The 13560-nt window shown below is 43.6% G+C and overlaps 1 protein-coding gene across 1 annotated transcript in view; it reads right to left on the reverse strand.

Moving 5' to 3' along the window:
- The window catches only part of SMC1A (structural maintenance of chromosomes 1A), a 50810-nt gene that overhangs the window by 11579 nt on the left and 25671 nt on the right, over positions 1-13560 (reverse strand). Inside the window, exons 17-19 of the mRNA XM_010364524.1 lie at positions 12025-12170; positions 11780-11933; positions 10349-10459 (exon numbers count right to left, since the gene is read on the reverse strand). Of these exons, the coding sequence (XP_010362826.1) occupies positions 10349-10459; positions 11780-11933; positions 12025-12170 (411 nt within the window). The remainder of the gene's footprint in view (positions 1-10348; positions 10460-11779; positions 11934-12024; positions 12171-13560) is intronic.

Raw genomic sequence — 13560 nt, forward strand, 5'->3', positions numbered from 1 at the left:
TTTGGTTTTAGAAACACATAAAGATGTTATATATAACTATTAAAACAAAATTAAATCAAAATGTGAAAACCACTGGGTAAAAAATTTTTCAAAATGCCAAAGCATCACTCTAAAGATTACTAATTAATGACAAAGGCAAAAGTGTACATTTAGCGTTGAAAAACCTAGCAACTGACACTTTAACTGAGGGATCAAACTCAGTATCACTAATAGTGGGCACATCCTGACATGATGTACCTCCTGGAGGGATGCCACATAAAGTTCACTAATGAAATGTTCTTGCCAAAAAGTACTTAACATGAATCCATTGAGCCTCCAGACTGGATGAAATTTCCAATTTACAGGAGATACAAGGGTTGGAAGAACAGGTTAAATAATATTGTAAAAAAAAAAAAGAACATATTCATAATGTGGGACATTTTCCACAAAAACTCTCATAGACTCTTTAAAAGATTAATGCCGGCCGGGCATGGTGGCTCACGCCTGTAATCCCAGCACTTTGGGAGGCTGAGGCGGGCAGATCACAAAGTCTGGAGATCGAGACCATTCTGGCTAACACTGTGAAACCCCGTCTCTACTAAAAATACAAAAAAATTAGCCAGGCGTGGTGGTGGGCGCCTGTAGTCCCAGCTACTCGGGAGGCTGAGGCAGGAGAATGGCGTGAACCCAGGAGGCGGAGCTTGCAGTGAGCCGAGATCATGCCACTGCACTCCAGCCTGGGCGACAGAGCAAGACTCCATCTCAAAAAAAAAATAAAAATAAAAATAAAAAAAATAACAAAAAAAATTCAATGCCATGAATAAAAGGTAAAGGGATAGCTCCATATTAAAAGAAACTAAAGAGACATAATAAATAAAAGAAATTCATAAATTTTGATTGGATACTAGTTCCAAAAAGAAAAAAAAAACTACAAAAGACACTTTTAGAACATCTAGGGAAATTTAAATATGGGTTGAGGATTAAATATTAAGAAACCTAATTATTCATTTTCTTAGGTATAATATGAAATTATGGTTAGGTAGGACAATCCCTTGCTCTTAGCATGCTGAAGTATTTAGGGCTGAAGTATCATGGCCACACTTCCTTTAAAAGGTTCAGCAAAAACAAAACAACTGCATGTAATGGGAGGCAAAAGGGAAGGAGGGGAAAGATGAGAGAAAAAGCAAATGTGGTAAAATATTCACTGGTGAATCTAAGGTGAAAGGCATATGAGTGTTCACTGTTCTAGTCTTTCAAGTTTTTCATAGGTTTGAAACATTTCGAAATTAAAGCTGGAAAAAAAATCAAAATGCTAAAAAGAGTAACCCCTAAAAATGAAAAACAAACTAAAACAAAGAAACCTAACTATATATTAAGCTGGTTAAACACTCAGATAATCCTTTCAAATTACTTTAAAACATAGGAACATGACTATACATGCTCAATGAGGCTTTCCTTAGCTTAATAATAAAAAGAATCTCAGAAAATCTTAAACTATTTAAAATTACATTCAATAATCAAATTGTTACTAATAAAATCTTTTTTGTTTTTTTGAGATGGAGTCTTGTTCTGTGGCCCAGGCTGGAGTGCAGCGGCACGATCTCAGCTCACTGCAACCTCCACCTCCCAGGTTCACACCATTCTCCTGCTTCAGCCTCCTGAGTAGCTAGGACTACAGGCGCCCGCCACCACGCCCCGATAATTTTTTGTATTTTTAGTAGAGATGGCGTTTCACCATATTAGCCAGGATGGTCTCGATCTCCTGACCTTGTGATCTGCCCACCTTGGCCTCCCAAAGTGCTGAGATTATAGGCGTGAGCCACTGCACCCGGCCCTTTTACTAATAATATCTTATTGTGATTTTTCAAACTATTATATACATAGTAGGATAAAGTAAATGTGTTATTATGTTAGTGTTGCTAGGAACTGAGATTTTCAGCAACAACAACTGGGAGACTCAAAAATAAAATCAATGATGTTAAACTAAAAATTACAATTTCAATTCAAAGTATCAATATGAATTCATGATGCATTTTTCCATCAAAATAATAATAAAAAAACAACACATTTAATAGCCCAGTCTATTGAAAAGTTCTGGAAGCACTAACAAACCCAGCAATCATGAACACTCCAACATCCAGATGGTAGTTGCTAAATAATAGCATTTCCCACTAAAGGAAGTCAGAGCTTCCTGGAGAAATAGCTGATTCCAGGTCTGGGTGGAAAATAGGGAGGATGAGCCTGGACATATTGGAAAGTAAGGGAGATATCAAAGACTACCAGGGTTGTGTTGAAATAATTCAGAAGCCAAACTGAATGAGTTACCATTGGCCAAAGATGGGACAACCTGAGCACCAAGAAGGATAATAACCAAAACAGACTGAAAGACACGAAATATATTTAAATTCATAATGATATGATAACTCAGTGGACAAATCTTGAGAAAGCCAAGGAAGCAATTCCTTATTTTATAAACTGATAAGGGGGGGGAAATCAAGCATATATATCCTGCCTTTCCTATACAAACTGTATCTCAGAATAACCAAATAAATGATGAGAGGAAATATCTATAGTATTCCAGCTAGTAAACACAGAAATGATAGACTAAGGTCACCATTTTGCAACCCCTGACTAATTAATGGATCTATGCAATAATAAGCATGGCTGCAAACCATACTGAAAGAGCCACTAATGGACATTATGTACCTTCTGATGGAAGTACCACCACCACCTGTGGAGTCGTAGCTACAACAAACAAGCGAACCCCAAAATTTGAATCTAACCAAGCCTCTGTGCTGTCCAATCTGGTTGCCAGTAGTCACATGTGGCTACTTAGCATGTGATATTTGGCTAGTGCAACTGAGGAGATAAAATCTTAATTTTATGAAACTTTAGTTCATTTAAACTGAAAACCTGATATTCAATTCAGTTACTGGAAAACTTTGATGTATATTTGGAACAACTTGGGTATGTGGGTCTCCTTTTTCAATTGTAAATTTTAGGAAATCTAAATACAGATCAAGTATTTCTGAGGAAATTTTAGCATCTGAATTGAGACGTGCTATAAGTGTAAAATACATAGTAGATTTTGCAGACAGTACAAAAAAGGATCATCAAATATCTCATCAATAATTTTTATATAGTTCACACATTGAAATGATACTCCTGAGGATACCAGGCTAAACATAATATAATATTAAAATTAATTTCACCTTTGTCTTTTTATTTTTAAAATGTGGCTACTAGAAAATCGATAATTGGCTGGGCGCTGTGGCTCATGCCTGTAATCCCAGCACTTTGGGAGACCAACGTGGGTGGATCACGAGGTCAGGAGGTTGAGACCATCCTGGCTAACAAGGTGAAACCCCTGTCTCTACTAAAAACACACACAAAAAAAATTAGCCGGGCGTGGTGGTGGGCACCTGTAGTCCCTCCCAGCTACTCGGGAGGCTGAGGCAAGAGAATGGCGTGAACCCGGGAGGCGGAGGTTGCAGTGAGCTGAGATCATGCCACTGCACTCCAGCCTGGGCAACAAAGCAAGATTCCGTCACAAAAAAAAAAAAAAAAGAAAATCGAAAATTACACATGTGGATCACATTTTATCTCTATTGAACAGCACTGATCTACATCTAACTACTCACTTACAAGAACTACAGAGGATAACAGAACCATTTTGGGGTTTTTTTTTTGGAGGGGGGGTGGGGTGAAGGGAACATTTTAAACACCACAGGACAGAATAGCAAAGTAGAGAATGTGAACAATCCTTCAGAAGAAATGAGTCAATTTCTACAACAACAAAAAAATTGTGCAAAGAAAAATAAAAACAGGTGGAGGGGGATCCTATAAGTTAAATGAGATTCAAGTGACATATCAACTAATGGCTTTATCAATCATCCAATAACTATTGATCAATCATCTTATTTGACTTCCAATTCAAGCAGGTAGAGTGTGTGTTTGCGTGTGACCATCATGGATGTGTAACACTAATTATTGTATTAAGAAATTACTGCCAGGTGCAGTGGCTCACGCCTGTAATCCCAACACTTTGGGAGGCCAAGGCAGGCGGATCACGAAGTCAGGAGTTCAAGACCAGCCTGGCCAACATAGTGAAACCCCCATCTCTACTAAAAATACAAAAAATTAGTTGGGCATGGTGGCAGGCGCCTGTAATCCTAGCCACTCAGGAGGCTGAGGCAGGAGAATCGCTTGAACCCGGGAGGCGGAGGTTGCAGAAAGCCAAGATTGTGCCACTGCACACCAGCCCCTGTGATAGTTCAAGACTCTGTCTCAAAAAAAAAAAAAAAAAAAATTATTTTTTGTAATGGTTCTAATTATTTTTAAGAATTCCTATCTCTTTCAGGGATGTATCCTGCAATATTTGCAAATGAAGTATGATGTCCAGAATTTCTTTTTTTTTTTTTTGAGACGGAGTCTTGCTCTGTCGCCCAGGCTGGAGTGCAATGGCATGATCTTTGCTCACTGCAACCTCTGACTCCCGGGTTCAAGTGATTCTCCTGCCTCAGTCTCTCGAGGAGCTGGGACTACAGGCATGTGCCACCACGCTCAGCTAATTTTTTGTATTTTTAGTAGAGATGGGGTTTCACTGTGTTAGCCAGGATCAATCTCCTGACCTCATGATCCGCCTGCCTCGGCCTCCCAAAGTGCTGGGATTACAGGCGTGAGCCACCGCACCCGGTCCAGAACTTAATTTTAAAATAACCTAGGGGTAGGGAGGGATAATAAAGTGTGGGGGGGGGGAGCGAGCCCAGTGGCTCACACCTGTAATCCCAGCACTTTGGGAGGCCAAGGCGGGCAGATCATGAGGTCAGGAGTTCGAGACCAGCTTGGCCAACACAGTGAAACACTGTCTCTACTAAAAACACAAAAAAATTAGCCAGGTGAGGTGGTGGGCGCCTGTACTCCCAGCTACTCGGGAGGCTGAGGCAGAAGAATCGCTTGAACCTGGGAGGCGGAGGTTGCAGTGAGCCGAGATTGTGCCACTGCACACGCCTGGGCCACAGTGTGAGACTCCATCTCAAAAAAAAAAAAAAAAAAAACTGTGTGGGGGTGCACATTAAACAAGTTTGGCCAGCAACTGACTGTTGTTAAAACTGGTGATGGCTATATGAGGGAGCATTGTACTATTTTACTTTTGCATATAAAATTTTCCGTAATAAAAATCTAAAAAATAACAACAAAAAAATGAAGTGGTTCCCACTGGCCAAGGATGAACAATGTGAGCATCAAGAAGAAAAACGGGGGCCGGGCACAGTGGCTCACACCTGTAATCCCAGCACTTTGGGAGGCTGAGGTGGGTAGATCATGAGGTCAGAAGATCGAGACCATCCTGGCTAACACGGTGAAACTCCATCTCTACTAAAAATACAAAAAATTAGCCAGGCATGGTGGTGGGCACCTGTAGTCCCAGCTACTCGGGAGGCTGAGGCGGGAGAATGGCGTGAACCCGGGAGGCGGAGCTTGCAGTGAGCCGAGATCATGTCACTGCACTCCAGCCTGGGCAACAGAGCCAGACTCTGTCTCAAAAAAAAAAAAAAAAAGAAGAAAAATGGGGCTGGGTGTGGCGTCTCATGCCTGTAAGCCTAGCATTTTAGGAGGCCAAGGCAGGGGGATCACCTGAGGTCAGGAGTTCAAGACCAGCCTGCCCAACGTGGCAGAACCCCATCTCTACTAAAAATTAAAAAAATTGCCAGGCGCGGTGGCTCAAGCCTGTAATCCCAGCACTTTGGGAGGCCAAGTCGGGTGGATCACGAGGTCAGGAGATCGAGACCATCCTGGCTAACCTGGTGAAACCCCGTGTCTACTAAAAAATACAAAAAAACTAGCTGGGCGAGGTGGTGGGCGCCTGTAGTCTCAGCTACTCGGGAGGCTGGGGCAGGAGAATGGCATAAACCCGGGAGGCAGAGCTTGCAGTGAGCTCAGATCCGGCCACTGCACTCCAGCCTGGGCGACAGAGCGAGACTCCGTCTCAAAAACAAAAAAAAAAAAAATTAAAAAAATTGTCTGGGCACGGTGGCGCACGCCTGTAATCCCAGCTACTCAGGATGCTGAGATAGGAGAATCACTTGAACCCAGGAGGCAGAGGCTGCAGTGAGCTGAGATCATGCCACTGCACTCCAGCCTGGGTGACAGAGTAGGACTCTGTCTCAAACAAAAACAAAGAAAAATGGGCCAGGTGCAGAGGCTCACACCTGTAATCCCAACACTTCAAGAGGCTGAAACAGGAGGATCACTTGAGACCAGAAGTTCAAGACCAGCCTAGGCAACATAGTGAGACCTTGTCTCTAGATTAAAAAAAAAAAAAGAGAGAGAGAAGAAGAAGAAGAAAAATGACTCCAACAAATTGAAACATAAAAGACATCTAAACATTGAAGTTTCTTTTTTGAGACAGCGTCTGCCTGTCACCCAGGCTATATAGCACACTGGTGTGATCTAGGTTCAGTGCAGCCTCAACCTCCCAGGATCAAGTGATGTTCCTGCCTCGGCCTCCTAAGTAGCTGAGACTACAGGTACATGCCATCATGCCCAGCTAATTTTTAAAAATTAGCTCTTGGGCTCAAGCAATCATCCTGCCTCGGACTCCCAAAGTGCTGGGATTACAGGCATGAGTCACCACACCTGGCCGACATTTATTTATGTTTTTATTTTTTTTATTTTTTATTTTTTATTTTTTATTTTTTTTTTTGAGGCGGAGTCTCGCTCTGTCGCCCGGACTGGAGTGCAGTGGCCAGATCTCAGCTCACTGCAAGCTCCGCCTCCTGGGTTTACGCCATTCTCCTGCCTCAGCCTCCCGAGTAGCTGGGACTACAGGCACCCACCACCTCGCCCGGCTAGTTTTTGTATTTTTAGTAGAGACGGGGTTTCACCGTGTTAGCCAGGATGGTCTCGACCTCCTGACCTCGTGATCCGCCCGTCTCGGCCTCCCAAAGTGCTGGGATTACAGGCTTGAGCCACCGCGCCCGGCCTATGTTTTTATTTTTTGAGACAGGGTCTTGAACTACTGACATTTTGGGTCAGGTAGTTCGTTGCTGTAGGGATTGTCCTGTGCACAGCAGGATGTTTAGCAGCATCCCTGGTGTCTACCTACTAGATGCCAGTAGTAACCCCTCTACTCCAGTTATGACAAGTAGGCATGACAAGAGTATCTCCAGACATTGTCATATGTTCCCTGGGGGAACAAAATATCTACCCTCTCAATGAGAATCACTCCTATAAAAGATAAGGACTTAAAAAAAAAAAGTAATACCACTATTACACTTAAAAATTTTAAAAATTCCCGCGGCCGGGCACAGAGGCTCATGCCTGTAATCCCAGCACTTTGGGAGGCCAAGGTGGGAGGATCACGAAGTTAGGAGATCGAGACCATCTTGGCTAACGCAGTGAAACCCTGTCTCTACTAAAAATACAAAAAACTAGCCAGGCATGGTGGCACGCGCCTGTGGTCCCAGCTACTCAGGAGGCTGAGGCAGAAGAATCGCTTGAACCCGGGAGTTGGAGGTTGCAGTGAGTCGAGATCATGCCACTGCACTCCAGCCTGGGTGACAGAGCAAGACTCCGTCTCAAAAAATAAATAAATAAATAAAAATAAAAATTCCCTAACATCATTAAAAACCTGGTTGGTGTTCAAATTCCTCTGTTTTATACCTTTTTTTCTTACAGGTTTTTCAAAGTAGGTTCCAAATAAGGTGCACACATTGCAATGAGCTGATATGTCTCTTAAGTCTCATTTACTTTTATAAGGTCCCTCTCCCTTTCTTTTCTATGTAATGTATTCAAGTGAGGTCCACACATTTCATTTGGTTGATTTGTCTCTTTTAGTCTGCAACAGCTCCCCCTTCTCTATTTTATTCTCCCCATTTATTTACAAAAGACATCAGGTCTTCTGTCCTTTGGAATTTCCCAGTCTCAGGCCGGACGTGGTGGCTCACGCCTGTAATCCCAGCACTTTGGGAGGCCAAGGCGGGCGGATCATGAGGTCAGGAGATCGAGACCATCCTGACTAACACAGTGAAACCCCATCTCTACCAAAAATACAAAAAAAATTAGCCGGGTGTGGTGGTGGGCGCCTGTAGTCCCAGCTACTCGGGGAGGCTGAGGCAGGAGAAACACGTGAACCCGGGAGGTGGAGCTTGCAGTGAGCCGAGACCACGCCACTGCACTCTAGCCTGAGTGACAGGGCAAGACTGTCTCAAAAAAAAAAAAAAAAAAGATTTTCCCAATCTGGATTTGGCTAACCACATCCCTGTGCATTTTATTTTGAGACAGAGTTTCGCTCTTGTCACCCAGGTTGGAGTGCAATGGCACAATCTCAGCTCACTGCAACCTCCTCCTCCAGGGTTCAGGCAATTCTGCCTCAGCCTCCCAAGTAGCTGGGATTACAGGTGTGCACCATCATGCCTGGCTAATTTTTGTATTTTTAGTAGAGATGGGGTTTCACCATGTTGGTCAGGCTAGTCTCAAACTCCTGACCTCAGGTGATCCACGTCCCTTGGCCTCCCAAAGTGCTGGGATTACAGGTGTGAGCCACCACGCCCATCCCTCATGTGCTTTTTTAATATTCCTCTGGCACCAGTGTTTCTGATAGTTAGTGGATACGGAAGCTTGATCAGATCCACGTTTGTTTTTTGGCAAGAATACCATAGCTAATGTTGAACACTGGTCAATTTTAACATTACAAAGAAAGTGAGAACCGACATCAGGTGTCTACTGATGTGATGCAGAAGGAAGTTCACAAGTACATAGTACCACCTATGATATATTCTTGCCAAAAAAAGAACTTGAATCCAATCAAACCCTAGATTTACCTACCAGTTTATAAGAAATACAAGGAATGGAAAAACATGTTCAGTAACATCACGAGGACATAATCAGTCAAATCCAGAATGCAGACAATTCTATACTACCAATGACCCAGTTCCTTCCACAGATAAACAGGAAGGAAAAAAATAAAATAAAAACAAAGAAGAAAATGTTACAGACTAGCAGAGACCAATTTTAACATAGGGACCTTACTGGATTATTGATCTAAACACATAAACTGCAAAAAAAAAAAAAAAGTTACGGGACTTTCATGGAAATCTAAACATTTACTGATTAGACGATATTGTGGAGTTTATTGTTAAATATTTTCAGGTATAATATTGTGGTTGTTTTTCTTAAAAGTTCTCATATTCTAGAGATACATGCTGGGGTAATTATGAATGGAGTAATGTTTAGAGTTTTCTTTAAAATACTCCAATGGGGGGTATAAAAAACAAGATTGCTTAACTGTTGAAGCTGAGTGCCTGAGGTTCATTATTATCATTCTCTTTACTTCCATATGCTTGAAATTTTCCGTAAGTTAAAAAAATCAAATCCTCCTGAATATAATGATAATTGAAACACATCATAAACTATTTTAGGAGGCTCCTGTAGTTGGCTATGTGAGATGAAAGTGGCCTGCATTAGAGACAGTGGAAACAAAAACCAGAATTCAATAGATATTTAGGGCCGGGCACACTGGCTCACACCTGTAATCTCAGCACTTTGGGAGGCCAAGGTGGGCAGATCACCTGAGGTCAGGAGTTCAAGACCAGCCTGACCAACATGGTGAAACCCTGTCTCTACTAAAAATTAGCTGGGCATGGTGGCGGGTGCCTGTAATCTCGGCTACTCGGGAGGCTGAGGCAGGAGAATCGCTTGAACTTGGCAGGCAGAGGTTGTAGCAGTAAGCCGAGATCACACCACTGCACTCCAGCCTGGGCAACAAGAGCGAAACTCCGTCTCAAAAAAAGAAACAAAGAAAGAAAGAAAGATATTTAAGAAGCAGAATCCACAGGGCTTGGTAATTAATTGATTATGTAAAGTGAAAGAGGGAGAAGTCAAGGATGAGGCTCAGATTTCTGGCTGAGCATGAGAGTGGGACTGAGGAGATGGGTAAATATGGGGAGGAAGGCTAGGGTTTGAGGTACCTGTGGGACCTAGCATAGAGATTGCAGTGGAAGCCATGGAAGTGAAGTGATACCCAGGATGAAAGAATGCCAAGTGAGGAGGAAAGAGCCCTAAGGAACACCTAAGGTCAATCTGTTCACTGTACTGAAGTCTCTTCTGTGTGTACCTAGGCTTAGCTTAGTTATATACACACATGAAAGGGGAAGACTGATAGCAGGAAAGGGCAGGAGCAACTCGGGGTGTGGGGTAGGGAATGTGCATATGTCTGTGTGTATATGAGGGGGAGATCCTGCCTCACAACTCAATACTCCCTCCCTTGCCAGCTTTCCCCGATGGGCTAACTCCCTCTCTGGACAGCTAGGAAGATGGTCCCACTCCCACCCAACTCCCACCTCCACATACCCCTGTGGCTGATCCTCACCTTCAGATCCTCACAAAGATCACCGTAGTCAATCTCAATGAGGGCCTCTCGTGCGTAGATACTGGAAATTCTCTGTGAACCACTCACTGAGTCCTCCCCCTGGGAGCTACCCTGTAATGGCAATGGAGAGTCAAGTGGAGCAGACTGGCCATGAGAGGGCACCTCTATAGGGAGCTCCTTTGCAGCCTTCCATCTTTGAGAAAGCACCTTGCTAGAAAGCACCATGGCAGAAGGAATAGAGGCTTTGCAGGCAGAATGACTCAAGTTCAAAATTGAGCTCTATGGCCAGGCGCAGTGGGTTGCACCTATAATCCCAGCACTTTGGGAAGCCAAGGCAGGTGAATCACTTGAGGTCAGGAGTTTGAGACCAGCCTGGCCAACATGGTGAAACCCTGTCTGTACTAAAAATACAAAAATTAGCCAGGAGTGGTGGTGCATGCCTGTAATCCCAGCTACGTGGGAGACTGAGGCACAAGAATCACCTGAACCTGGGAGGCAGAGGCTGCAGTGAGCCAAGATCACGCCACTGCACTTCAGCCTGGGTGACAAAGCAAGACTCTATCTCAAAAAGAAAAAAAAATTGAGGTCTACCACTTACTAACATTGTGATTTTGGGCAAGTCACATTCTTAGATCCTCAGTTTCTTCACCTGTAATGTGGGCATAATGCCTGTCTGGCAGGCCTGTGGTTAGGATTGGGGTAATTATGTCACATGCTACCATGATGCCCAGAACATTTCTGGTATTCAAAATATTTTACCGAATTAAACTGAAATGCCATTTGGAAAGTGAGGAGGGAGAAAGACACATGGGACTGAGATATATGACTAGGTCTAAGACAAGATATTAATATATGCAAACCCCCTCTCAGTTAACATTTCCCATCCCCTTGCTACAAATCTTTGCTTCCACTGCTCCTCTTTGGCTAGTATCTCTGGTTTTCCTGTAACTAAACTTCCTCACCTCTGCATTGCTGATGTCCCTTACCCAACCCTCTCCTGGCCAATCTCGCTTACTGCAGCTAAGCTATCATCCTCAGGTCCCCCAGCTTTCTGTCTTCCTTTGCTCTTGGCTAATGTCCCTCAATTCCCACTCCTACCAATTTATGTCACCTGCTGGAGCTAATATAGCTCAGGTCCCTAAGGTTAATGAATTACTTCATTCTTTCCTGGCTCAACTCTTTCACCACCCACTCACTGGCTTGCAGTTCTACTCCCAATTCAACTTCTCTCACACCAAAGCTATTATTACCTTTCGCCTCACCTGCATTCACCACTGCACCTTGCCTCATCTCTCCTGCATCCCTTTTCATGTCCCTTCACCATCTGCCCACCATGTTTCTCTCTCTCATTGCCCTTCCTGATGACTTTCACTCCCCATCCCTGGTTAATGATGTTCATAGCCCACTCCCACCACCAGCCACAATACTCACCTCTTCCTGACTAATATCATCCATGGTGCCTTTTGACAGTGGCAACTTAATGTCCTGCATCTTACAGGCCTGTAGCAAGTTGTGACGGTCACTGCGCTTCTGTTCAAGCTTAGTCTCAATGGCTGTCACCTCCTTCTGTAAATGGGTCATTTCCCTAAAAAAGGTCCAGGGGCTAGGTGAGACCCAAATCTGGCAGGCTGCCTGCTGTATCTATGTCCTCCCACCCCAGGCCCGAACCCACTCACTTGTTGGCGCCCCCCAGTTTCTTACGAATCTCCTCCATCTCGTGATTCTTGTCATTCACTTCCGACTTCTTGGCCAGATGCTGATTCTTCAGGTCTTGTAGCTGAGCCATGGTCTCATCTATGATCTTCATGTGTCTTTGTTCCTCCTGGTCCCAGCAGTGGGAACAGGACAATAGGTGAAGACTTTCCCCATCTTACCCTGGGATATTCTCCTGCTCCCACCCTCCCTACTAGGCAGTTTATTGGAGTCACTCGTCAATGAGCTTTGCTTTCACACCCCCATGACCCCTCAGCCTCCTATCTTTTTAAAATTTGGTTGTCCTCTCCCACACATCCCAATTTTACAAGTGATCTAGTGTATGTACAAAAGTTAAAAGTATAGAGAAAGTATTAAGGGGGGAATCACTCACAATCTCATCAGTTAGATAATCAATTAACATTCTAGCACATTTTCTCTCAGCATTATTTACAGACAGCTTTACATAGTTGGGACTGGATTGTAATTAAAACTCTGTATTCTGACTAAATGTTATATTTGAGCATTTTTTTCTACATCAAAACTTTCTATCATGTGCAGTATAGTAACATTTTTTTTTTAAAAAAAAACCCACACAAACAATACTGTGCATTTTCTATGAATACACATACGTAAATATACAAGTATTTAAGTAAATCCTTAAAGGGTCTGGAAGAATCACCTCTGGCAAGAGGAAGGGGACTAGGATCAGCCAAAGGGGATCGTAGCCTTACGTATAATGTTCTGATTTTTAAAAAGGAAAATTTTTGTTTTCATTTTGATCTTAAGTCACATAAAGGGGGCCTGGTGGAGTGGCTTACACTTGTGATTCCAGCACTTTGGGAAGCCAAGGTAGGCAGACTGCTTGAGCCCAGGAGTTCGAGACCAGCCTGGACAACAAGGCAAAACCCCGTCTCTACAAAAAAATACAAAAATTAGCTGGATGTGGTAGTGCACGCCTGTGGTCCCAGCTACTTGAGAGGCTGAGGTGGGAGGATCACTTGAGCCCGGGAGGCGGAGGTTGCAGTGAGCTGAGATCGTGCCACTGCACACCAAACTGGACGACAGGGTGAGACCCTGTCTCAAAAAAAAAAATAATAGGCCGGGCGCAGTAGCTCAAGCCTGTAATCCCAGCACTTTGGGAGGCCGAGACGGGCGGATCACGAGGTCAGGAGATCGAGACCATCCTGGCTAACACGGTAAACCCCATCTCTACTAAAAAAAAATACAAAAAATTAGCCAGGTGAGGTGGCGGGCGCCTGTAGTCCCAGCAACTCGGGAGGCTGAGGCAGGAGAACGGCGTAAACCCGGGAGGCGGAGCTTGCAGTGAGCTGAGATCCGGCACTGGGATCAAAGCATCAAAGTTGGGATCAAAGCATCAAAGTATCAAAGCACTCCAGCCTGGGCGGCAGAGCAAGACTCTGTCTCAAAAAATAAATAAATAAATAATAATAATCACATAAAGGGGATATATCTGCAACTTACTCCCAAATGGCTCATAAAAAATAATAAGCATATAT

The sequence above is a fragment of the Rhinopithecus roxellana genome, chromosome 7 (genome assembly GCF_007565055.1).
Source record: "Rhinopithecus roxellana isolate Shanxi Qingling chromosome 7, ASM756505v1, whole genome shotgun sequence".
Taxonomy (NCBI): Eukaryota; Metazoa; Chordata; class Mammalia; order Primates; family Cercopithecidae; genus Rhinopithecus; species Rhinopithecus roxellana.